Source organism: Tursiops truncatus, chromosome 1 (genome assembly GCF_011762595.2).
Source record: "Tursiops truncatus isolate mTurTru1 chromosome 1, mTurTru1.mat.Y, whole genome shotgun sequence".
NCBI lineage: Eukaryota > Metazoa > Chordata > Mammalia > Artiodactyla > Delphinidae > Tursiops > Tursiops truncatus.
Window position 1 is genome coordinate 20,789,382 of NC_047034.1, and position 24,391 is coordinate 20,813,772.

The following is a 24,391-nucleotide window of genomic DNA, read 5'->3' on the forward strand; positions in this document are numbered from 1 at the left end:
TTGCTATGAAAATCAAGAGATTTATGTGGTTCTCATCGTAGGAAAACAACAACTTCATAAAGGACCCCAAATGGTAACTTAGTGGAAATAAAAAGGGAAGAGTTGCTTGTGGCTTGAGATAAGTGGAAAAGTGCTCCTTTGACTAAGAAATGGTGGTTACACTTTGCAACTGAATGTCATTGTCTTTCTTCCTTTTCTTTTCTTTATTTAGAATGAGCTGAGAGAGTTTGTTGAGAAACCAGCCAACATCCTGGAGATCCTCAGGCCACCTCAAGTACTGCTGTTTCTGGACGAATCCTCGGATGGAGGGATGTTTCATCAGCTGGTACTGGGACAGGGGCCCCACCACCACCATGATGAGGATGCCACTGAGGTCAGCTAAGCACCTGCTCTGGGCGTAACTGAAGGCTTCGAGGCACCACCCGTCTCTAAGGAAGTGTCTGCTCACGAGACAGACAACCTTTCTGCTGCTCCACAGGGCATCCTGGATGTTGGCGATATGGTTTTCCCCGGGCAAAAAGTCTCTCTCTTCAAAGCACAGGTTAAATCTGTTTCGGTCGCTGTACTGAGCATCCAGGTGTTTGAGCAAAGCATTCTGCACCCATTCAAAGTCTTTGCTACTGAAGCACAAATAGGCATCGTATTTGTACGTCTCTGATTCTCTTCCCTTGATGGGGTCCTTGAACACCAGTCTCTGGATTTTCTTATAACAGATGAAACAATACCCCCGAAACTTCGTAACGATGAGGATGGCCACGAGGAACAGAGTCAAAGTGACAGTGAAGAAGGTGAAAAGGGAAAACTTTAGGGACTCTAAAACTTCCTCTTCATCACAATCTTCCGTGGAAAGAGAGTAGAGGGAAGTCCCAGCCACGGAGCTCGGGTACATGCAGTATATGTCTGCCGGAGAGCCAAATATTGTGACGTTGGTTTGATTGAGCCAATTGATAAAAGTGCTAAGTTCACACTCACAGATGAACTTGTTATGAGTTATGTCCACGGCACTCAGCGATGCAAATAAATCAGGATCAGGAGAGAGGAGCTGGTTTCTGGATATATCCAGGACCTCTAAATTAGCAGGTAAGTCGCCAGGAAAAAGAACGGTCAGCCTGTTGTCCTTGAGGATGAGTCCCCTCAGTGCAGTCAGATGACGAAATACTCCTGGTGGAAGGAAATTCAGGTAGTTTTTATTCAAATATAGGACTCGGAGATGGGAAAGCCCTTTAAAAATATCCCAGCAGAACCCGGCTTCCCAGGCGAGCTGCAACATATTTTCTGCAAGGAAAAGCTTTTCTAAGCTGAGGTTCTCTGAAGGGGCATGGTCTTGGTTACAAAAGGAAAAGCGATTTTGATTTAAAATGAGAATCTGGAGATGAGGTACCTGGAGAAGGAAGTAGAGATTATCCAGATTTTCCAGCCTATTCTCTGATAAGGTGATGAAGTTAGCTGTAAGTGCGATGTTTGGCAAAGTAGCCAGTTTATTGCCACTCAAGAAGATATTAGGTATGCTTGGAAGAAAAGAAATAGTTTTAAGAGCATTATCCCGGAGATCCAAGGTGTTTAATTTTTCCAGGAATCTGAATGTTTTGTCCTGAATGATCCCGATGTGATTCTTTTGCAGATCAATATAGGCTACCTTAGGTAGTCCATAGAAATTAGAATTATACAATTCCCCCAGAAGGTTATGTGATATATTGAGAACTTGGAGGTTGTCGAGTCCATAAAATGCTTTGTCTGCAATATTGTTTATCTTGTTGTAGGCGAGATTCAGAACCTTCAACTCCTTGAGCGTCTCAAAGAGTTGGAAGTTCAGGGAGAAGATAAACCCATGTGAAAGGTCCAGCCGTATCACTGAGCTTCCGGCCAGGCCGACAAAGGTGTGCTGGTCAGGGTCTTTGATGTTATTGAAGCCAAACCCAGAACCCATCACGTGATAGGTAAGAACCAAAGAGAAAATCTGGCTTCCATTGATGGCATTGCTGAAGTTTCTTGTGATGTCCACTGCCCAGCCATTGCCAGAAACATCTAGGGTTCCCAGGACCATGTTTCTGAATGGGTTCAGACACTTCCCCCAGTCCATTGAGACCCTGCTGTACAGGGTGTTATCAGCAAGGCTTAAAAAGGAGAGTGTTTTTCCTTGGAGGGGTTTGAGGTCGTGCTCACAAACAGTGGTTATTTGGTTGAGGGAAAGATCGATGGACTTCAAGGAATTCAATTCCCGGAATGAACGATGAAGGTAAAGACTCTGAATCTGATTTTTGGATAGGTCCAAGCGAGTCAAAGACCCCAAATTTCTGAAATAACCATCTTTTAATACAGCACTGGAGAGACCACAGTAAAACAGTCGAAGTTCGAAGAGATGGGGCAGTTTCTGAAAAGCATCTGGGTGCAAGAAGTCTATCTGACTTTTGCCCAGGTCCAAGATTCTGAGATTGGGCAGATTTTGGAAGGCTTCTTTGTCAATGGTCAAGGGGGTAAACTGAGTCCCGAGCTCCAGCAGCTGCAGCTGCTCCAGGAAGGGGAAGGATGCGGTTGTGACTGTCCTGATGTAGTTGAAGCTGAGCAGGAGACTCTTGGTGGTGTTGGGGACCTGGGGGACTTGGGTGAGGTTGCAGAAACGATATACGGCTCTCCAACCATCGAAGAAGCAGGAAGAAATTCCAAGCGCGGGACTGGCCATGAGCACCATTCTTAGGAGAAGGTCAAGGTGGTTTCCCATGATCCTATGGAGAAGAAGGGAGAGTGAAAACACAGGAATCTAAGCTCAAGGCATTGCGCACGGGTGCTTAGGGCTTGGGGGATTCCTCTGTGGTGTGGCTGTTTCTTAGACCCTTTGTTTCTCTGGATCCAAGGCTGTAGCTGTTGGCAGATGCTGTCTGGTGTAGACAGAGCTTTTCTCACTCTCTATCATTTATGTTGCATTTTTCTACATAGCAAGCACAGTTCTAAGTACTTTCGAAATATTTCATTTAACCTTTATGATAACTCTGCATTCATTCCTAAGTCTGTGCCTTCATTCATTCAAGATTTGCCGACGGAAGTTGGAGAAAACAGCAGGAGAAGATACATTTTAACTTCACCTCAGCCAGGGACCCCATTCCTAGCCCAAGGCAGGCTCAGCTGACGAGTGGAAAATAAATCCACTGATTTTCTTCCCCCTCTAACCTGTCAAGGATACTAGGTCATCTCCATTCATCCGTCCTTACTCCCTACACAGTGCATCTCATAATATAAAAACTGGGTACGTCGTTTTCCACAAAGAGTCAGATTTCAACAGTTGAACAAAAATGTATTAAGCACCTCCTGCACGCCTGGCACCTGCGTGACCCCATGAGTGTACAACTGAACAAAAAACCATCCCCTTGCCTAAGCCCAATAGGTGAATTCACTGTCTGAGTTGAGCATTTGCTTCACACACACAGCAGCAAACGGCACTGAATGAGTGTATCTGGTTATGTTCCCAGTGCTGTGCTGGGAGCTGTGAAGGGTACAGAGAAAGTGCACGAGGGCCCACCCCTCAGAGAGCTTCGCCTCTACCCATCTGCACAGCACCTCCACCTCGGTGCCTGCGAGGTATTCAACTTGCTCTATGTGTAATATCTGAAGGCCTCTGTTGCCGGGTAAGGAAAGACCTACATGGCTCAGAGGGCAGGAGAATGAGGGGGAAAGAAAAGACAGAAATAGGAAGAGGGCCCTGGTTTATAAAACCATCACTGGCACAGTTTCAATATCAGGGTAGACAGCGTGAAGCAGTCATGGTGCTAGAGAGGGCACCAGCCCTGGACCACTTGCCGGCTCTGAAGACGTTTCGCTGTGTTGGGGTAATTTGTGGTGGGGTTTCCATAGCACCTTTGAGGCTGCGACACACAATTTACAGCAAATCAGAAGTAGACATTGACTTCTGAGTTGACCCAAAATATCAAAAGCAGGCATTTACACATTAAGAGTAGGGCAGGGTGGTATACTGATGTATACTGTCAGGTGGGATACAACTATTGCCATTTCATATTTGAAATTAAACAATTTCCTGTTGGTAGTAATTAAATATAACCTACTATTAAAAACAACCAGGCATTTAATAATCATTAGAAAAAACTCGCTGAGAATGTTTATCACGGCTCTTAATTTCTCCACCATTTCCACCCAGAGGCTCAGGGTAACAACAGCAGGGTCACCTCTGTTCTCTGAAACGTCACCCACACTTCAGCAAGTCCTGTCAGTTTCACCTTCCAAGTCTACTCGGTTCAAGCCGCCATCTCTTGATGGGGCTAGACTTGAGACTTCTCACTGGTCTCTCTTATATCTGGGCTGACTCTCCATTTTCCAAACAGCAGCCAGGGTGTTCTTTTAGAAACATAACCCAGGTGATACCACGCCTCTCTGCACAGAACCCTCCCTTCTCCTCCCACTGCTCTGGGAATAAAACCCTGCAAAGACTTCCTTCATCCAGCTCTTGCCTGTCTCTTCAGCATCCCCCTCCTCAATAACTTATTCAATTGATATCTGCTGAGCATCTATGTATCTGGCACTGTTTTAGGAAGAGAAGATACAGTGGTAAACACAATAGACCAAGCCTGCCCTTTTGCTCTCCAAAAATGCACATTTGCATCATAAACCAAAACTTGCACCCAATTTCAGAGGGTTTACTGACCTCCTGAAGGCTACCCCTTTCAACCTCATGATGAGAACCCTTAGTCTACCTATAACAACCACCACGTTTTATGTTCTAGAACGGGGCTTGGAAAACTTTTTCTGTAAAGGGCCAGATGGTAAATATTTTAGGCTTCGCCGTCCAAATACTGTAGTTTGCCAACCTCTGTTCTAGAAGAAGAGAGACTAGAGACACTGATTTCACAAATGAGGATTTTAAGTGACTGCAAGATAAATGTGTTCTGATATTGAACTCATATTGTCAGGAAAGAACTAGCTTGGCCCCCAAGCTGCTGACAGTTTTGCAGCTGTTGTTTTATCCAAACATCAGAATGAATTCTCATCTTATGTAATCTGACGGGAAAATCCCTGCAGAGACATGGAAGTGAGAACACCAGCTCAGAATAACAGAGTTAAGATGTCTAGTTTCAATTCTGTCTTTTTACAGACCACTCAGGGCTGGCCTCCAAATGCCTACACTGTACTGGGTGGCTTGACTTGAATTTGTAGTAATATCAGGTGAAAGAAAGCCCCAAACAATACATATTCAAGATACTGAATTTTCAAGTCCATAATAGGGAAGCTAAAATTAGGGCTTCCCTGGTGGCGCAGTGGTTGAGAGTCCGCCTGCCGATGCAGGGGACACGGGTTCGTGCCCCGGTCTGGGAGGATCCCACATGCCGCGGAGCGGCTGGGCCCATGAGCCATGGCCACTGAGCCTGTGCGTCCACAACGGGAGAGGCCACAGCAGTGAGAGGCCCGCATACCGCAAAAAAAATAATAAAATAATAAATAAATAAAATTAAACCGTAAGGTAGATAAGGCCAGCTGAACAAACAGATTTTAAAGAAAATTATTTGGGCTTATGTCATATTACAAAGATATCGTGCAGACCTATTTTCTTATGAAATACAGCAAGGTGTGAAACAGCTACATCTTCATCTCTGAAGCAGACTTCTTTGGGTCAGGTGCCAGGACAGGTGAGCAGAGGGGCCAGGTGAGCTGAGCTGACAGGAGTCTGGAGGGGTTATTCATCAAGACAGAAGCTGGGAGGAGGGACCACCCACACAGGGGTGTCCTGGAATGAGAGCCAGGAGCTAAAATACGTTGAAATAAATATGAATGAGCACTGATACAGGGCAAATCTAATTCAAAGATAAGAACCAGGCGATGAAGTTGTTTCAGACCCGACCAGACCTCAGAAAGATGAGTGAGCCAGAGTGAAGTGTAGGCAGTGAGACAGACCAGGTGGGCAGCAGCTATGGACTTTGGGAACCCAAGAGAGATCAAATAACCTAAAACCCCAAACCCCTGAATGCAGGTCGCTGACCGCAGCTTCTGACCCTGAGGAGGAGGGCGCCATCTAGTGGTGGCTGGAGTGAGTTCTCTGAGGCAGCAGGTAGAGGAACCCGACAGCGCGCTCCTAAACCATTATTGAAAAGATGGTGAGTAGCGACAGGTACTTACACTGTTAGTTCTGCCATCAGGCGACATAGGCATTCCTTCCTAAAAATCACTCAGCTACTTAGAATCACACAATAAAACCACAGGGCTTCTGGGAAAAAAGAAGACGGCGTATAGCACTCAAAACCTTCATCAGTGGCACCAGAAAACCTCATAAAAATGGTAGCACCATCTTATATGTGTTAGGTGGTTAAGAAATACATACACACTACAATAAATATTCCTTTACTTTGTAAAAGACCTGAGGGTTGCTGCCTCGGGAGCTACTGTGAGGTGCTGGACGGAGGGGGTTATTTGGTATCAGGGGAAGTTGTACACCAGTTGGGGATGGGTGTTGGCTCAAATCACAGGTGGAGCAAGGAGATCACTGGCAGATTTTTGAGGTCTTTTCCTTCCTCATATGTAGCTCGGTTCAGCTGGGTACAGTTTTCTTCATTTAAACTTAAGACATGGCACAGAAGCATATGCAAATTTCATGTTCACTAATATGTTAATGTTGTTCCCTAATATATCAATATTGTTCCTTAATATGTCAATCGTGTTGGAACAGATTCATTATTTCAGAACAAGCATTATAGCAGAACTGACTGAACTCTCATTCAAGGCTAACAGTTCCAATTAAGAGTAGAAAAAAAGGAGGTTCTCTATATGAGTCTACCCTCTGTGCCTGTGTGATAGAGTTTGGAGAACCCATGGGACTGGCTTGGGAATCATCTCTGGGGACCATTGCGGACTCAGGTCCCAAAGGGCTCAGAGACTTGAGTGGTCAGTGTCACCTCCAGCAGCTTCAGCTGGTTCCTGTTTCAACAAGAGACTGAACGGGAGGAGGAAGTTCTCAATCCTGGCGACACATTAACCACTGGGGAACCTCGAGCCCGCTGAAGCCCAGGCTTCCAATAGACCAGTTAAATGAGACTCCTAGGGGTGGGCCTCAGGGCTCTGTACTCTTAACAAGTATGCAAATTTTGTACACACCCACATTTTAGAGTCACTGGTATAAACCAATGGTTCTCTAACTTGGCCATACATTGGAATCACTGGGGGACTTTAAAAACAATCCAGGTACCTGGGTCCCATCTGAGAGGTGAGGTTGTTCTGGGGTCTGAGGCCGCAGCAGTGAGAGGCCCACGTATTGCAAAATAAATTTGAAAAACTGCTGACTCCACAAATCAGACATAGAACTACCACAGGACCCTGCAATTCCACTTCTGGGCATATATATATACCCCAAAGAATTGAAAGCAGGAACTCAAACAGATATTTGCACACAACGTTCATAGCGGCATTATTCACAATAGCCAACAGGTAAAAACGATCCCAATGCCCACTGACAGATGACGAATGAGATAAAATGTGGTACACATACGACGGAATACTATAAAGTCTTAAAAAGGAAGGAAATCCTGGCACATGCTTCATCATACGTGAACCTTAAAGACGTTATGCTAAGAGAAATAAGTCAGTCACAAAAGCACATATACTGTGTGATTCCAGAGATGAGGTCCTTAGAGTAGCCACATTCAGAGAGACAGAAAGTGGAATAGAGGTTGCCACGGGCTGGAGGAGGGAGGAGGGAGAGCCACGGTCCTGTAGGTTCAGAATTTCTATTTGGGATGATGAGAACTTTCTGGAGATGGCTGATCGTGAGGGTAACACAGCAATGTGAATGTCCTTAATGCTCACTAAACTGGACACTTAAAATGGTTAAAATGGTGAATTTTATGCCCTGTATATTTTACCACAATCAGAAAATAAAATTAAAGAGAAAAAACCAACACTGCTGCTACCTGAGCCTAACTCCCGGAAATTCAGTTCGGTAGGTCAGGTAGAGCTGGGGAAGTGCATTTTATGGCCCAGGTACTTTTTTTCTTTTGGCGGTACGCGGGCCTCTCACTGCTGTGGCCTCTCCTGCTGCGGAGCACAGGCTCCGGATGCGCAGGCTCAGCGGCCATGGCTCACGGGTCCAGCCTCTGCACGGCATGTGGGATCTTCCCGGACCGGGGCACGAACCCGCGTCCCCTGCATCGGCAGGCGGACTCCCAACCACTGCGCCACCAGGGAAGCCCTAGCCCAGGTACTTTGAAGCAAGTGGTCCTCAGGCCATGCTTTGAGAGACGCCGGTCTAAAGGATTCCCTCCAACCCAGAAGCCTCGTGATTCTCCTAGAGGAAGAGGGCTGGTAGGAAATTCAGAGGGCTGTGGAGAACTGGGTTTTGATTATCGAGGCTAACTTGCGTCGAGGGCCCTGAGGGGTAACAGGAAGAGCACAGTCAATGCGGGCCTCAATACTCCTGCCAAGCGCTGTTAATTAAGATAATGAGACCAGAGGGAGAAGGGTCGGCAGCCTCTCCTTTGAGTGGAATTCATTTAGCTTTAATCCCAGCCGTCAGCAGAGTGGGTTCCCTTTCCTGACTTAGTTGCCTGCTCAGCAGAGCCGCGGACCTCACGTTGGGTGAGTTACGGGCCGTGGTGTCTCCATGGGCAATGGGGAAGCCTGCACGCAGGGGCACCTCTGCTCCCTGGGCAACACAGTTAGCCTGCAAATCCCGCTGGCTGGGGCTAGAGCTTCTCCTGGGCTAAGTTAAATGCTTGATCCTTAACAAATAATACTCATAATGGGCTCTTTGACAGGATCCGGGATTCTGAGCTTGGCCGCAAGGCTGGAGAGAGAATGTTTCTCCTGGCAGGTGGTGGCTCACATCTGGCAGGCGGTCGGAGTGCTGGGCATGGAGGACCGCTGTCTGAGCAAAACAGTTCATTCATTTCCAAATGGAGAGCGTTTCTCCAAGGTTCACAGAGCAATAAAAATCCTGGAGTGACACCTTATTTTTGATAAAGGAGGCAAGAATACACAATGGAGAAAAGACAGCCTCTTCAATAAGTGGTGCTGGGAAAACTGGACAGCTCCATGTAAAAGAATGAAATTAGAACATTCCCTAACACCATATACAAAAATAAACTCAAAATGGATGAAAGACCTAACCGTAAGGCCAGACACTATCAAACTCTTAGAGGAAAACATAGGCAGATACATCGCGGCAAGATCCTTTTTGACCCACCTCCTAGAGAAATGGAAATAAAAACAAAAATAAACAAATGGGACCTAATCAAACTTAAAAGCTTTTGCACAGCAAAGGAAACCATAAACAAGACCAAAAGACAACCCTCAGAATGGGAGAAAATATTTGCAAATGAAGCAACTGACAAAGGATTAATCTCCAAAATTTACAAGCAGCTCATGCAGCTCAATATCAAAAAACTATCAACCCAATCCAAAAATGGGCAGAAGACCTAAATAGACATTTCTCCAAAGAAGATATACCGATTGCCAACAAACACATGAAAGAATGCTCAACGTCCTTAATCATTAGAGAAATGCAAATCAAAACTACAATGAGGTATCACCTCACTCCAGTCAGAATGGCCATCATCAAAGAATCTACAAACAATAAATGCTGGAGAAAAGGGAACCCTCTTGCAACCCTCTGTTGGTGGGAATGTAAATTGATACAACCACTATGGAGAACAGTATGGAGGTTCCTTAAAATCTACAAATAGAACTACCATATGACCCAGCAATCCCACTACTGGGCATATACCCAGAGAAAACCATAATTCAAAAAGAGTCATGTACCACAGTGTTCAATGCAGCTCTATTTACAATAGCCAGGACATGGAAGCAACCTAAGTGTCCATTGACAGAGAATGGATAAAGAAGATGTGGCACGTATATACAATGGAATATTACTCAGTCATAAAAAGAAATGAAACTGAGTTATTTGTAGTGAGGTTGGTGGACCTAGAGACTGTCATACAAAGGGAAGTAAGTCAAAAAGAGAAAAATAAATACTGTATGCTAACACATATATATGGAATCTAAAAAAAGAAAAGTGGTTCTGATGAACCTAGGGGCAGGACAGGAATAAAGATGCAGACGTAGAGAATGGACTTGAGGACAAGGGGAGGGGAAGGGTAAGCTGGGATGAAGTGAGAGAGTGGCATTGACATATATACACTACCACATGTAAAATAGATAGCTAGTGGGAAGCAGCCACACAGCACAGGGAGATCAGCTCTGTGCTTTGTGACCACCTAGAGGGGTGGGATAGGGAGGGTGGGAGCGAGGGAGACACAAGAGGGAGGAGATATGGGGATATATGTATATGTATAGCTGATTCACTTTGTTATAAAGCAGAAACTAACACACCATTGTAAAGCAATTATACTCCAATAAAGGTGGTAAAAAAAAAAAATCCTGGACTGAGTCCACATGTGAATACGTTCAAGGTCAGCCTCGGAAAAAGGCTCAAGGCCAGTGGACACGGTGACCCTCCCAGGGCAAACGTGTTCTCCAGGTGCAGAACAAAGCCTCCCATAGGGACAAGCCAGCCAACGAGCACTCTTGAAGGCTGCAATGTCGCCGGGGCCATGGTCCTTCCAGCCCAGCGTTCCGCCTCTGACAACAGTTCCAATAAAACCCATGGGTGACTGCACTGCCTCGAACCTCAGAGTTTGCTCCCCAGATACAAGTCCAGCTTCCTCCCCAAACCACCATGACTTTGAGGCTCTTCTGGGTGTCCTCTTTTTCATTCAACACCACCTCTTTCCGTGGTGACCAGCTGCTGTACTGAGAATTTGTGCTTGTCCTAGAGTAACTCTTCCCAGGCTGAGCCTCCCACTCTGTGCTGGTCACTGCTGGATGCTGGGCAGTCCCTGCCTGCAAGGGTCTCAAGGTTTCTAGAAAGACTCTAGAGCAGGGATGCCCCAAGTGATGTCCCCAGACAAGCAGGATCAGCACCACTTGGGGCCCCACTCCAGTCCTGCTGAAAGAGAAGCTCTGGGGCTGGGGCCTGGCAGGCTGTTTCCTCAAGCGCTCTGGGTGATTCTGATGCACACTCGCATCTGAGAAGCACTGGGTTCAACTCTGGAGGGAGGAAAGAAATATATCCTGATAACTACAATACCGCAGAGTGGGCATCTTCGCCTACATGCTCGTCCCCACAGAGCTCTGAGCTTCCTCCCTTCTCTCATCCTCCCAGTCTTTGGGAGGTATCATTGTTTCCCCATTTATACACAGGAGAAAACTAAGGCCCAGAGCAGTTAAGTAACTTACTTAAGACCACACAGCTCTGTCCACTCTCTAAGCCTAGTGTCTCTGGTGTGGCGGCACAAGTGGGTCAGTACAGGGGTACTGCTGTAGCCCACCTCTTGGTCATCATCTGCTGATCTTGTGGTCACTTCCCCTGGGTCACAAAGGGTATGAGCCCTGGCTCCTGGGGGAAGGTGAGCCTCTCAGCCCCTCGCCACTTTCAGCTCCGCGTGAAGGCCCACCCTACCCCTGAGATGGTCCCTTTGAAGTGCTGAGTTCTCTCCCACTCTCGCAGCACGACCTTCCTCCTTCCGGGTCTCTTGGGCCCTTCCTTCCACTACACTGACTCTCTGACGGCCTCGAAACTCCCCTTGAACCTTCTGTGACCCTTAAATGCCTCCTCCTCTTTACACCTCCCCACGGTTCTAGACTCCACAGACCTTCTCTTCAAACCCTCTTTCAAAACCTCCAGCTCGGACGCCTCCTTGCTCTGCTATCCCATCTGTCTACACCAGCCACCTGCCCTCTGCCTGCCTACACCTGGTGGCTTTAGCTCTGTCAGGAAAAACCACCTTGGTGCCCACACTAATGTGCAGAATCCAGTCGTGCCGTCACCCTCTCTCCTGCCCCTAAGGAGTGATTCCAAACCTTCACCGGCTTTCCCTCACTCATCCCGCCTGGTCTTGGCCCTCTCAGAAGATGCTGACCTTGCTTCCTACTTCTAGGAGAGAAGGAAGGTCTGGCTCTTTACGCGGCACATGCCGCAGCCATCCAGTGACTCTCTGTGTCTGCCAGCGAAGCCCACAGGAGGGCTTATGGCCCGTCCTGGGGGCAGTGTCCTGCGGAGCCACTGAGGTGAGGTGAGCTCCGGGGTCAAGAGCGTGCGGTGGGACTGACGCAGCTCAGGCTGGTCCGGCCAGAGAGGGCGGCTTCTTCGTGCACATCTGGGTGCGAAAGGCGCTCCGTGGCCAGACGTGGCAGTCCGTTCATGCCAAAAAAAAAAAAGATAGCGTGCTCCCCACCCACCCTTCTCCTCAGACCCGTCACATGCCCGAGGGGAGACGGTCATCAGCAGCTTCCATGAGCATCGCAGATTCACACAGCAGGGAAAAGCCTGACCTGACGACGGTTCTCCAAAGAGGAAGCAGACGATTAGCGCACTGGGTCTCTGTGCACTGGTGCGACCTCAGGAGAACGGTTTACTGATTTGCTGGTGCCCGGGGGTCTCGTTAGGGTTTGTTTGCATCTCTCCGTGTGCATGACGCTTCGATACAAAGCTTGTCTAGTAAGTCTAGCCCAGCGAGAAACTTCCCTTTCACGTGTCGGGGTGGAAGGGGATATAACAAGAAACTCAGCCAAATGCCTTGCTGAGTTCCCAGGGCTGCTGGAAGCTGGTAGCCCTGTCAGGATGGAAATGAGCTGAGTCTGATACGACTTGCTGTTCCAGAACCTATGCTGACCTGCCGGGGTTCCCGCCACCTTTCCTCAGAGCTGCAGACCCTGGGCCAGATCTCTTCTAGGAATGGGTCCACAGCTGCCGTCAAGCTCCCTGGTTTGTAGTTATTTTGCAAATACCTGTTGAATGAATGAAATGGCCACATCCTGCCTCTGGGTCCTCCTCCCTCTTCACGGCCCGCAGGGCCAGCTGCCAGGGTGCTGAGGGCCCATCTCCGCTCCGTATCCCTCGGATGCTCTTGAGCCGGGGGGGCGGGGAAAGCCTGGAGCTCTTCAGAGCAGCCGTAGCTCGCCCGCTCTCTCCCCTCCTACCTGGGGGTGGTTATCTGTACTTATGATCCCATCAGCTTCTGAGAGGGAGCTTGTCCCTTCTTTCTTCTTCCTCATCTGGACATACCTTGAAATATCCTCTTGGGCATCTGTAGCATTTCCTCCAAATTCAGAGCATATGGGGCTATAGCCTTTCTGATCAAACACTGCACCATATTCATCTTTGGTTGTGGATCCTTATTTCCATCTACGGTACATACGAAACTCTAACAAGGTGGGTGAAGTCAGACCAGCTTCCTTAATCCCCCACGGGAAGAAGCCTCAGGTACATCAGTGCAGATGGTGGCTAATTCTGTGAAGCTCATCTCAGGACACCACCACCAGCATTGATTCCCCTCACTTCCAATTGTTTGTGCCGTTCGGCCCCACAGCCCCTGCCTCCTGTCTGGGCTGCTGCAGTGCCCACCCCTCCAGCTGACCGCCCACAGCCAGCCTGACCCCGACACCTGCATCTCTCGCTCAGCTAAATGAGGGGGTTGTAGAGCACGGCTCTGACCAGGAACCTTCACTAGCTCCCCCTGCCCGCAATGGCCCAACTCTTCAGGGCATAAAACTCCACTGTGGACTCTAATCTATTCCTGGAATGGCTGATTAGAGAGGTCCCTTAGCGCCTGAACCCTCCCATTGGACAGAGGGGAAACTCCATCCAATCTACCTTCTGGCTTATTTAGTCTTGCCTGGGCTCCAGGGATAACTCGCCTTCTCCCAGAGGGAAACTGGATCCCAATTTCTCTGCTGATGCTGATCCTGGGCTTGGAATGCTTGTTCCCATCTCGTCTGCTTACCCAACTCCAACTCATCCCTCCCAGGCTACCCAGAAGCCAACTGTTTCGTGAAATGGTTCTCATATTCCTACAGGCACTTTATCTCCCCCTCTTGTTCTGTGTACATTTTCACGGTGGCATTTTCATCACATCTTGTCTCCTCCAGATTGTCCATCTCCTGAGGGCAAGGACCCAATTTTGCTCATGCGGTACCCCTGAGGCACACAGCGCAACTGAAGCGCCCGGTGATATGTTCCCCATTAACATTGTGAAGGAGAGCGATTTTCATCAGGAGCACTTACCTCCAGTCCTAACAGAAGGGGCTTCTTGTATGTTATTATCCTAGAGGCACGGGGTCCCTGATTGTTTAAAGGCTTCAGTTTCTGAGACAATGGGGACCTCCTCGCAGCGATGATGGGAGGATGGTCGTCAATGTTTTTCTGGTGAATTGAGAGAAAGGGCTTTTGTTTTCCTAAGGGAGAACAGGAAAGCTAATTAGGAGGGAGAAACAGAAAATATTACATAGATGTTTTTCTATGCCACACGGTGATTTTCTCTGTAGGGGTGTTTAAAACTTTAGGTGTGTCTCTGATTAAGTGGAATTTTAATTGAAAAAGATCAAGAGCCTTTTGTAAATCGAGGCATATGGAACATCAGAGCTGAAGAGACCTGGAGAAATCTCATGCCCAGCCTCTGGGCCAATTAGTCACGGGGGCTTTCTTCCTTGTCCCTCCAGGGAGGGAACTCCATAATCCACTCCATCTTTATCGTCACAGTGGTGGTGAGGAAGCACCTCCCTTGGAACCAGACGTCCCTTTCATGACATTTCTGTGGTCATTTAGTTACTGGGGACCCACACACAGGATGAAGACCATCCACTGTCTTCTCCACAAGGAGCAGAGAGCTTGTGGGTTGCTAGGGAAAAAGCTAGGTTTGCCATCAGAGTTTGACATTTCTAAGCAGTATGATTAAGTAAACTGTGGTTGAGCCAGGAGACACTGGATCATTATTGGGTCTCAGATTCAGGATGAGATGAGCCCTGAAAGTTAAGAATGACATATAGTGGGGGCTTCCCTGGTGGCGCAGTGGTTGAGAGTCCGCCTGCCGATGCGGGGGGCGCGGGTTCGTGCCCAGGTCCGGGAAGATCCCACATGCCGCGGAGCGGCTGGACCCGTGAGCCATGGCCGCTGAGCCTGCGCGTCCGGAGCCTGCGCTCCACAACGGGAGAGGCCACAACAGTGAGAGGCCCGCAAAAAAAAAAAAAAAAAAAAAAAAAAGAATGACATATAGTGCTTTTCACCATTTTATTGAACTGTGGCTCAGGGGGTAAGTATGTGCCTGTCACATACCCATCACGTTGTGGAGCTAGGATTTGAATCCAGCCGTGAACTTAGTTTTCATTTTGATCTTCAAAAGAAAAAAAAATCAAACTTGTGGACACTGCAGAATAGATACAGAGCCTCCAAGGATGATTTGCATATGACTCACCCGGAGATCTTGCTGAAATGCAGATTCTGATTCAGCGGGTCTGGGGAAAGACCAGAGATTCTGCCTTTCTAACAAGCCTCCGGGTAATACTGATGCTGCTGGCTCAGTGATCATGATTTGTGAGGTAGGGACTTAAGAGAGCTGTTATGGGCCTCACTGCTCACTACTCAGGTTGCCTCATCTCCCAGGAATAAAGTGTGACCAGGATGTTGCATGATCACTTTTGAGAAGGGGGGCCATACATTCTCCCCCAATTCTTCTTAGTCCTGAAGACTGAAGCATTGGATGGCGCTCGAGGAGGGTTATTTGAGGCTTCTGAGGCAGGGGAGCTGGGCAGGTCACATCGTTTTACTTGGAGCTAAGGAAAAAGAGAGGCTTGGGTACCACTTCTCAGGCTCCAGGACAGGCGCCTCTCCTGGAGACCAGCAGGGGGCGCACAAAGGGCGAAGACCAAGGCAAGAGCCCTCCGAGGGCCTCCGGAAAGTCTGGGCTGAGGGGTGTGGAAGCCACCAGGGGCTCTGGACTGAGCCCCGCTGAGAAGTTCCTATTGCTTGCTTACGTTTAGAGAGCACGCAAGTGCTCCTGGCAGGCTGGCACAGGGAGAGGAGATCACGACTGAATTTCAAAACAGGACTGTGATGTCTTTTCTTCCTTGTCATGCACCTTAGAAGGAATTACCCATCCCCTCCCCCAACCCCTTTGAGGCTCTGAATCTGTTGGGCAGTGTACACAATTTTGATTTTTAGGAAAGGTCAAAATGACAACTAAGTTTGTAGCTGGATTCAAATCCTAGCCCCACAATTTAATAGATGTGTGACCTTGAGGAAGTGCGTAACCTCTCTGAGCGCCAGCTTAATCACCTATACGATCGCAACAATAATAGTTTCTACTTCCCTGGGGAAGCATCCACAGAGGCTTTTGAGGACCCTCCAGTTTCCGAATGAAGAGCCCAGTTATTGATGTGTAATCCTCTAATATTTCTTGCTTGCTTAAGTAGACAGACATCATTTATCCAACTGCACCTCACCAGAAATGTATTCCTTTTGGAAACCACTGAAGGGGAACAGTGAGAGAAGGAAACGGAATGATTTCTCAGTATGCCGGGGAGATTTGGTGTTTCTTTTTTCTGCACTCATGGGAAATTATGTAAAAGTTTCCCCTATTGTCTTCAATATCTTCAGGTGGCAGTCCCCCCAAACCAAAACAAAAACAGCACCGTCAAACAGAGGCGTGACAGTCTGAAGGAAGGATGTTGAAAACCCAAATGGTTCAGGTACAAAAATGGCTTCTCTTCTGTCTGCTCATTACAAACTCTTTAGCACACAGTTTTAAAGCATCTGATTGAAAGAAATAATTCCATCCGAGGGGTTATTAAAAACTAACAACTAGCGTGACGCATCTAAAAATCCTTGGGAAAAGATAGCTCACCAAGGAACTGAACATCTCCGTCTTCTGCTTCAGGCAGCACCAATATCCTCAATTAGAAAATTAACATCTGAGACTCCGACAGCCCCGCCCCCCCCGAATGCAACTCAGCTAAACCCCGCGTGTTCAGGGGTAAAGTAAATTGCCTGGAAAGATGGGCAGCTGCGAGGTCAGAAGCCCGAGCAGACGGAGAGCTGGGAAGTCTGATATTGCATCCCCTGAAAGTAATGACACAAAACAATCCGCTAAGAGCGGCAAAAATCATTTGGATTGTGATGTCAATTGGAAGCAGCTGGGGGGAGGCATGGGCAAGAGAAACCTTATTAAACTATGATCCGTTAGACACGGAAAATGGAAATGTGAAGAGAGATTTGAGAACTGTCCTGGGAGGGATCGGCAGTCTGTGCTGGGTTAACAAGAGCATCAAGAGAAACCTCCCAACTGAGCTTAAGGTAGATAGCTAGTGGGAAGCAGCCGCTTAGCACAGGGACATCAGCTCGGTGCTTTATGACCGCCTGGAGGGGTGGGATAGGGAGGGTGGGAGGGAGGAAGACGCAAGAGGGAAGAGATATGAGAACATATGTATATATATAACTGATTCACTTGTTATAAAGCAGAAACTAACACCCATTGTAAAGCAACTATACCCCAATAAAGATGTTACAAAAAAAAAAGAGAAACCTCCCTAGGCTGGTAAAATGCAGTCCGCTCGCTCTTCGGCAGAGGGGGACCCCCCCTGGTGAGAGGTGAGGGAAGGGAGAGGGAGGGAGCAAGGCCAGGAGGAGGGGGTCCTGCATCTCCAGGCCTGCCCGGTGCAGAGGAGGAAAGATGATTTCACTGGCAGTGCCCCAGGGACCGTAAGCAGGGCAGACAGGGCTGGGAAACATGCCCCTGCTGGAAACACACATTCCTGCTACATGCCCGGCGTCCAGGGCCCCCAGGGACGTGTGTGGAATGTGGAATTTGCCCTGGGCAGGCTGCCCGGGGTGGCTGTGCGCCATTCTGAATGGGGGAGTGGTCAGCAAGAAACTTGGCTCCTTGGCGCTGTGGGTGGTCCCTTCCAAGATGCATGAGATATGGCAAAAGCTCTGGGCTGGGAGAGGGGAAACCTGGGTTCTAGCCCTCCTTCGGCCATCACCTGGGCATCCTTGACAAGTTTAACTTCCCTTGTCCTGTTTCTGTACGTGTATGATGGCAGGTTTGAACTGGAAGCATTTTCACAGCCTATAAACCCTAAAGTTATCTAATGAGACTTGCTGAGTATCGTGACAGCAATCACAGACCAGGACACAATCACAACCCGCCCCCCACTTTCATCAGATTTGCAAATCTGTTATAGATATTCTTGAAAATATCTATGGAAAATAACAGTATTGATGTACCAATAAAATGGATAAATATAGTGGATCCACATATATCCTAGCCTCGAATAGCAACTTTTTCCCGCCTAGGAATTTACTCTCAGAGGGAACTGCTTCTTTGGCTAGATAATCTTTTGAGAGTAGAAAACTTTCCCCCCTCTTTGTATTTCCACCTTCCGCTGCCCACCTCCACCCTCTAGAAGTCTCCTGAAGTCTCCCCAGGCCAGGTATGTAACAGGACTGATTCCAGTTTGCAGGCTTTCATTTCCCAAACAGGGACTTATGTCCAGGACACAGAGGCTCTCCCAGGAGGTCGTGAGAGGAGTGAAGTTGGTGGGGCAAAACAGTGAGGTTTGGAAGAAACAGGAAAGGAAGAGAGGTCTGGGGGTCCCAGGAGGACAGGACTTTGGCAAGTCCCCAGAGTTCGGCCGTGTGGTCTAGAAGCAGCAGAGACTGCCAGGGAGGCAGGGTCAGGAGCGTGCTCAGTGGTAACCTGAGTGGACCAGACTGGTGCGGGATCCCCCTCAGCCCTGCCCTGAGGTCTCGGCACTGCCTAAGATCCAGAAACTATGACACCGCCCTGGGGTAGTTTCTATTCTTGCCAGCCTGGTGAGACAAAGGGTGCAAATGGATATTAAGTTGATCTCTAGAAAATAAAAGGAGAGGCAGTATTTCTTACACACCTCAGCGTCTTATTGATTCATACTTGCAATCCTTTTGTGTGTTGAGAAAGAAAGTAAAGTTAGCCTTGGGGCTTTCTAGAACCAGTTAAGTCTCGGACTGTGATGAGGCAGAACCTCAGAACACAGAAACTCAGGGCTGAAAGTGGTTTTCAATCTTGCCTTCATTAGGGCCAAGTTCAAATACTGGCTCAGTTGTCCTGTCTACAAAATGGAGTGGTTATGAGGATTAAATGAGATGATACAGGTAGCTCGTATTTCTGGGTCCCTTGCAGTGTCTTGCACGTGGTAGATTATTTGTTGACTATTAAATTATTTATCGACTAGTAAATCATTTATTTTTTTTGGTTTTGTTTTTGTTTTTTTGCAGTACGTGGGCCTCTCACTGTTGTGGCCTCTCTCATTGTGGAGCACAGGCTCCGGACGCGCAGGCTCAGCGGCCATGGCTCACGGGCCCACCCGCTCCATGTCATGCGGGACACTCCCGGACCGGGGCACGAACCCGTGTCCCCTGCATCGGCAGGTGGACTCTCAACCACTGTGCCACCAGGGAAGCCCGTAATCATTTACTGATTATTAAAGCTAGTCTAACCTACAATGAATAGACAGATAGATAGATAGATTAGTAACTGGTTTGGTGACCTTGGATAAGTCATGCTGTCAGCAGCGCAAGGACTAAGAATCCTGCAGTAGTGTTGGGGCCATAAACATTCATCTAGAGCAAAGCGTGAGCTGCTCATCTTGAATTAGTATGGTGGTTTAAGCACATGGACCCTGAAGCCAGACACATCCAGTTGGAACCCTGGCTCTCCATTCACTGCTGTGTCATTGGGTGGGCTCCCTGGGCCTCATTTTTGTCATTGGAAAAATGAGAATAATAACAACACCCACCTCACAGGGACTCAGAACAGTGTCTGGCTCAGCGTAAATGCTGTTTTTGCGTTTGCTGTTATTGCTGGTGTCATGCATTTGTGCACAGTCAAGGAGAAAACATCCGGCCCCCACCGTTATGAACCAAAGTCATGTTTGGGGCACTTGAGACGAGTTTACCGCATGCCAGGGAGGTGAGAACCAGCTGTTTCCAGGTTGCAATATCCTCTTGTTAGGTTCCGCAATACCATGACTTTGGAGATTACCCCAAATGAGAGTTCTCTGGGACAACTGTGGGGAAGGGAGGGAAGGTTCAACGAAATACAATCAATGTGAAGAGGGGAATTTATCCATTTTCCTTACCATAAATGGGCTCCTTCCCTCCTGCATTCAACTGTGGTTGTATCTCTTACAAAACAAACAAAACTATCTTCTCTTGCCATGACTACTCCTCCTGCCCTGCTGAGAGAAAATCTATCCTTTTGTGGTCAAATTCCTCAGACGTGAGGTCTGAAGACTCCACCCAATGATCCTACTGCCCAATAACCTAGCCTCTTCTGACCCCATGAGACCTGGCTTTCTTGTGCGAGCACCCCTCTCAAAGTTGGCCTCCTCATCTATTCTTGCCTGAATCTCTCTGTTCTTCTTTTTGGCACACACAGCTTTGGCCACCCATCTCTTCTTGAACTATCTCCTCCCTTAGCTTCCTTGATTTTCTTCTCTCTTTCTGTCATTCTCTTTTCCACCAGTTCCTCTCTCCCACACCCTGCCCCTAGAATGTAGGTTTTCCCCTAGACCTTGTTCTCAGCTTAGCTTCTTCTGGCAGTGATCACATTTGCTTTCACATGCTGGGCAATCCCCACTACACTCCCACCATCTCCCCCTAACCCTGACCTGAACTGTATTCAAAGTGCTGATTAAAGGACATCCCCACTTGGGTGTCCTGCAATAACTTCAGATGCAATAATGCCCCAAAGTGACTTAACAATATTTTGGTCTTTGAAAATCCTCCAGAAAACAGAAATATTTTTGCACGGCGCTCAGAAGGATGTGAATGGACCTCTCCCTGGGCCAGGGACCCAACTCTCCTGTGAATCAATTTCCCCCTGCCTCACAGGTTATGAGCCAACCTTCTCCTTTACTCTATATTACTCATTACCAAATCTTACTTGTTTTCCTTTCAGATGACCCTAGTGTTATCTTTTCTTTCACATTTTCATCACCCAGGTTCAGACTTCCATCCAATGTACGTTTATTAGGGAACTCTCTCCCAGGAAGGCTGTAAGCTGATAGGGCTGCATCAAGGATAAACCCAGTCCCAGAGATCAGGGCGCTAATAGTCAGGACTGGGGTGGGGTGCAGCCACAAGAGGGAGTGACGCTGTGAGAGGGTGTGCTGGCAGGATAGCGGGGCACAAAGGAGGACGTGCAAACCCAGCCTGAGGGACCTCTACTCCCAGGGGATATAGACACTGATCACTGAGTCCTGTGCATGGGGAAGCGTAAGCTTGGGACAGCAGTGGGCGTTCCCGGCAGAGGCTGTCAAACAACACCGTCAAGGGACAGGGGGAGCCCAGGCATGGGAGTCCGCTGTGGGTTCAAGGTGGGAGCTGGCGGGAGGTGAGGCTGGAGAAGATACCCTGGGGCTGGATCAAGAAGGACCTCGAAGTCTGTTCTGAGGCCCCTGCTAAGTGCTTTGAGTACTGCCACCACATTAAACGCGAATTCCTCCACCAAACTTACCCAATCTTTAAATTCCCAATAATAGTGCTTAACCCACAAGTAGGTGAGGTGCTTCACAGTGCCCAAATCTGGCTGAATTTCAATCAAGAATCATTTACCAAATGCTGCCTGCTATGCGCCAGACACCAACGCTGGCTCAGAGGACCGCAAGATGAGTGAGACACAGCCCCGCCCCTGTAGGTGGGGCAAAGACCCCTCAACCCAACTGGGCAGCACAGGGTGCACGCGCTTCAGGAGAGGTGCAGGCAAGGAGCAGCGGAGGGCAAAGGAGGAATGCCCCCAACTCTGCCTGAAGGCTGGGGGAGGGACCAGCCACGGAAGTCTTCCTTGGAGAAGGTGCTATTTGAGGTGCTTTCTAAAAAACAGAGGATTCCCGGGACTTCCCTGGTGGCCCAGTGGTTAAGACTCCGCGCTTCTAATGCAGAGGACACGGGTTTGATCCCTGGTCGGGGAGCTAAGATCCCACATGCCACATGGCCAAAAACCCCCCAAAAAACAAGAACAAAAAAAAAACAAACTCAGAGGATTCCCCAACAGAGAGAATTCTGGGCACAGGAGAGCAAGTGTAGGGAGAGAGAGGCATGCAGAAGAGGCCTAGTCAGAGCGCCATGGGCAGTCACTGTGGTATCATGGGCCAGGGGTGGACTGACAGTGGCAGGAGGCGGGGCTGGGAAGGAAGGCAGGGAATTTGGACTGCATGGGGGAGGGACAGCGAGCGCCTTTGCTTCATCTGAGCCTCATATTATCCTTGGGCTTTCTGCCCTCTGCCTTGCCTGGTGCCTGACTGTTGTTTCTATAACAAATGCGGCTGAAGACCAAGTAGCTCCCGAAGCCCTCGCTGCCTTTTCCAGCCCACATGGGCTGTCTCCTTTGAACCAGCAGAAGACGCCACCTAATTTCACTTACTTGCTCTCTAATTGTTACGCAGGTGCGGGTTTTCCCTCCTCCCCTGAACCTGGAAGCTTCTGAAGGGCAGGAACAATGCCTCAAACCTGAGTTGGTCCCATAAAGCCGTGCACACTGTGGGTCGTGGCCCCCAAATGGGGGAGGGTGCTGCAAAACCAGTGCTGGGAGTTCCTGAAGCGTGAGACCTGACTGAAGATTTGAATCTGCTTTCTGCATTCTTCTCCACGAAACAAAAAGGGAAGCAAACACATGTGGATTCGGGAACTGTACATTCCAGTGTTTTCTTGCCCTCCGAGTCTATGAGCACGAATAGACAACAGGCCTATTTTGGTTTCAACACTCAGCAACGCCAAACTTCCGGATACAGAGAAATCAACAAAGGAGGCTCTGGGACACAACTTCCTCAGAAGTCTTGCCTCCCCAGAAAGAAACCCAAAAAGCTGGCAGGGATGGCTCCACATTCAGACAACAGAATCTAAAGGCTTCTTGCTCTGCTCAGAGCTATAATACCCAAGGGGATGATGCTGAGATGTCATTTAGGATGGAAGTACCGGTCGGGTCGATATGCATGGTGTGGGCATAGGGATTGTTAAAATACGCTGGGCAGTTAGCTTTGGCCTGGTCCCCTCCTCTGGGAACCCCCTGGAATGTCTCCACAATCCAGCAGCTCAGACCTTCAGACCTTCTCCCAGGGCCCTGTCCCAGGGTTCCCTTTCAGACTGGCTGTGCCCGGCACAACGGGAAGTTGCTGGCCACTGTCTTCTGTCCACAAGAACAAGGGTGAAGTGAGTCAGGGGATCCAGGAGATTTGGACAGATTTGTCAATGCTCAGCCTGGCTGGGTAAATGCAGGGAAAAGTGATCGAACAACAGACATTTGGCAGAGGCCTGGCTGCTGCCCAGGGCAGCTCTCCAGCATCAGTGTGTAATCACGATCGCCCTCTTCCAGGCACCCAGCAAGAGGACACATCCCAGATGCACCTGACAGCCAAACAGGGCACAGTATTGACTGGGTCTCTGCTCCACAAGAGTGCCTATCTGAAGGACACTGGGGTTAGTTGCTTGTTTGTGGGTCCCGGTGCTGGATAGGTGTTCCAAACACTAAGTGACTACATAGCTAACCCACTGCAAGGGAAAGCCTCCGCCACCAATTCCCACCCAACGCGGCCTCAGCAGACTTCCTGGGATAGCACCCCTCACCCCCAAGACAATCAACCAACCCCCTTCCTTACCCCTTAAAAAATGTCGTTCCAACTGTGGTTTTCCAGGACCATTGCCACTATGCTCTTATTTTCATAGGCAGATTTTTTTGTTTTAAACATAAAAGTCAACAATATTTACCTTGGAGTCTCTACCTGGTGTTATGAGGGCGGAGAGGCGGAGGTTCAAGGCCTTTTGTTGAGCGGCTCAGTAACTGTCTGGGATTTCCATGGCTCTGCTGAGGGTGGCTGTCTCCCTTTTCCAGGGAAGATAGTGAAGCCACCTGCCCCTTCCCAGGGTGGAAACGAAAGTGAAGATGAGAAAGTCTGATAGCGCTGTTCCACGGTGGAGATGCAAGTCATTCATTCACAGCCAAGGTTTCCCGAGCCCCGCCGGCAAGGTATCTACGTGCTCCCCCTCTGCCCCCGCCCCCCGGGGCCCCGAGGAGCGAAGAGCGCGGTCCTAGGAATGGGTCCAGGGAATGGGCACTCGGGGCGCCGGAGGAGAGCTGGAAACAGCCCAGGACTCCCCTGGAGGGGAACAGGCGCCCGATGGCTACCAGTGGCCCGGTCCCCGCCCCCCCTGGGGACTCCGGGTCCCCACCCCGCCCCTCCACTCCTGCGCGGCAGGGCGCTCACCTCCGGGGAAGTCTCCCGGCGCCGCGCGCCACGTCCCGTTCCTCCCAGTCGCAGAAGCGGCGCCCCAGGCAGGCCTCCAGAAGACGCCGCCGGCCCCGCCCCTGGACAGGCCCCGCCCCGCAGGCCAGGTAACCTCTGCGTTCTCTCTGGCAAGTGGACCTCCTACTCCAGCCCTGAGGCTCCTCGGATGCACCCCGGAGACCCTGCGGCTGCGGGGACCGTCGCAAGTGTCCGTTTGACGAGGAATAACATAAGGGACCCATGGATTTGGGAGTCGGGAGGGAGGGACGCCGGTGCTGGGTGCGTGGGGCGCCCTGGATCCCAGGGGGAG

The 24,391-nt window shown here is 49.2% G+C and overlaps 1 protein-coding gene across 5 annotated transcripts; it reads right to left on the reverse strand.

Annotated features, from left to right (window-relative positions):
* On the reverse strand, positions 1–24,391 carry TLR5 (toll like receptor 5). Of its 5 annotated transcripts, XM_073800682.1 has the most exons (6): positions 24,061–24,391; positions 23,564–23,711; positions 19,597–19,866; positions 14,054–14,223; positions 1,382–2,723; positions 1,006–1,161 (listed from the first exon to the last, which is right to left on the reverse strand). In XM_073800682.1, the coding sequence occupies exons 5-6, from the start codon at positions 2,717–2,719 to the stop codon at positions 1,144–1,146; spliced, it is 1,356 nt and encodes a 451-aa protein (XP_073656783.1). In that variant the 5' UTR covers positions 2,720–2,723; positions 14,054–14,223; positions 19,597–19,866; positions 23,564–23,711; positions 24,061–24,391; the 3' UTR covers positions 1,006–1,143. The 5 variants fall into 5 exon arrangements, with proteins under 5 accessions (XP_073656775.1, XP_033706959.1, XP_073656770.1 ...); XM_073800674.1 differs by having other exon boundaries at positions 1–2,723; positions 19,756–19,866; positions 24,061–24,339; XM_033851068.2 differs by having other exon boundaries at positions 1–2,723; positions 24,061–24,339.

Coding starts and splice junctions, on each gene's coding strand:
- TLR5 (XM_019920593.3), bottom strand. CDS start 2,719: ATGGGAAACCACCTTGACCTTCTCCTAAGAATGGTGCTCATGGCCAGT.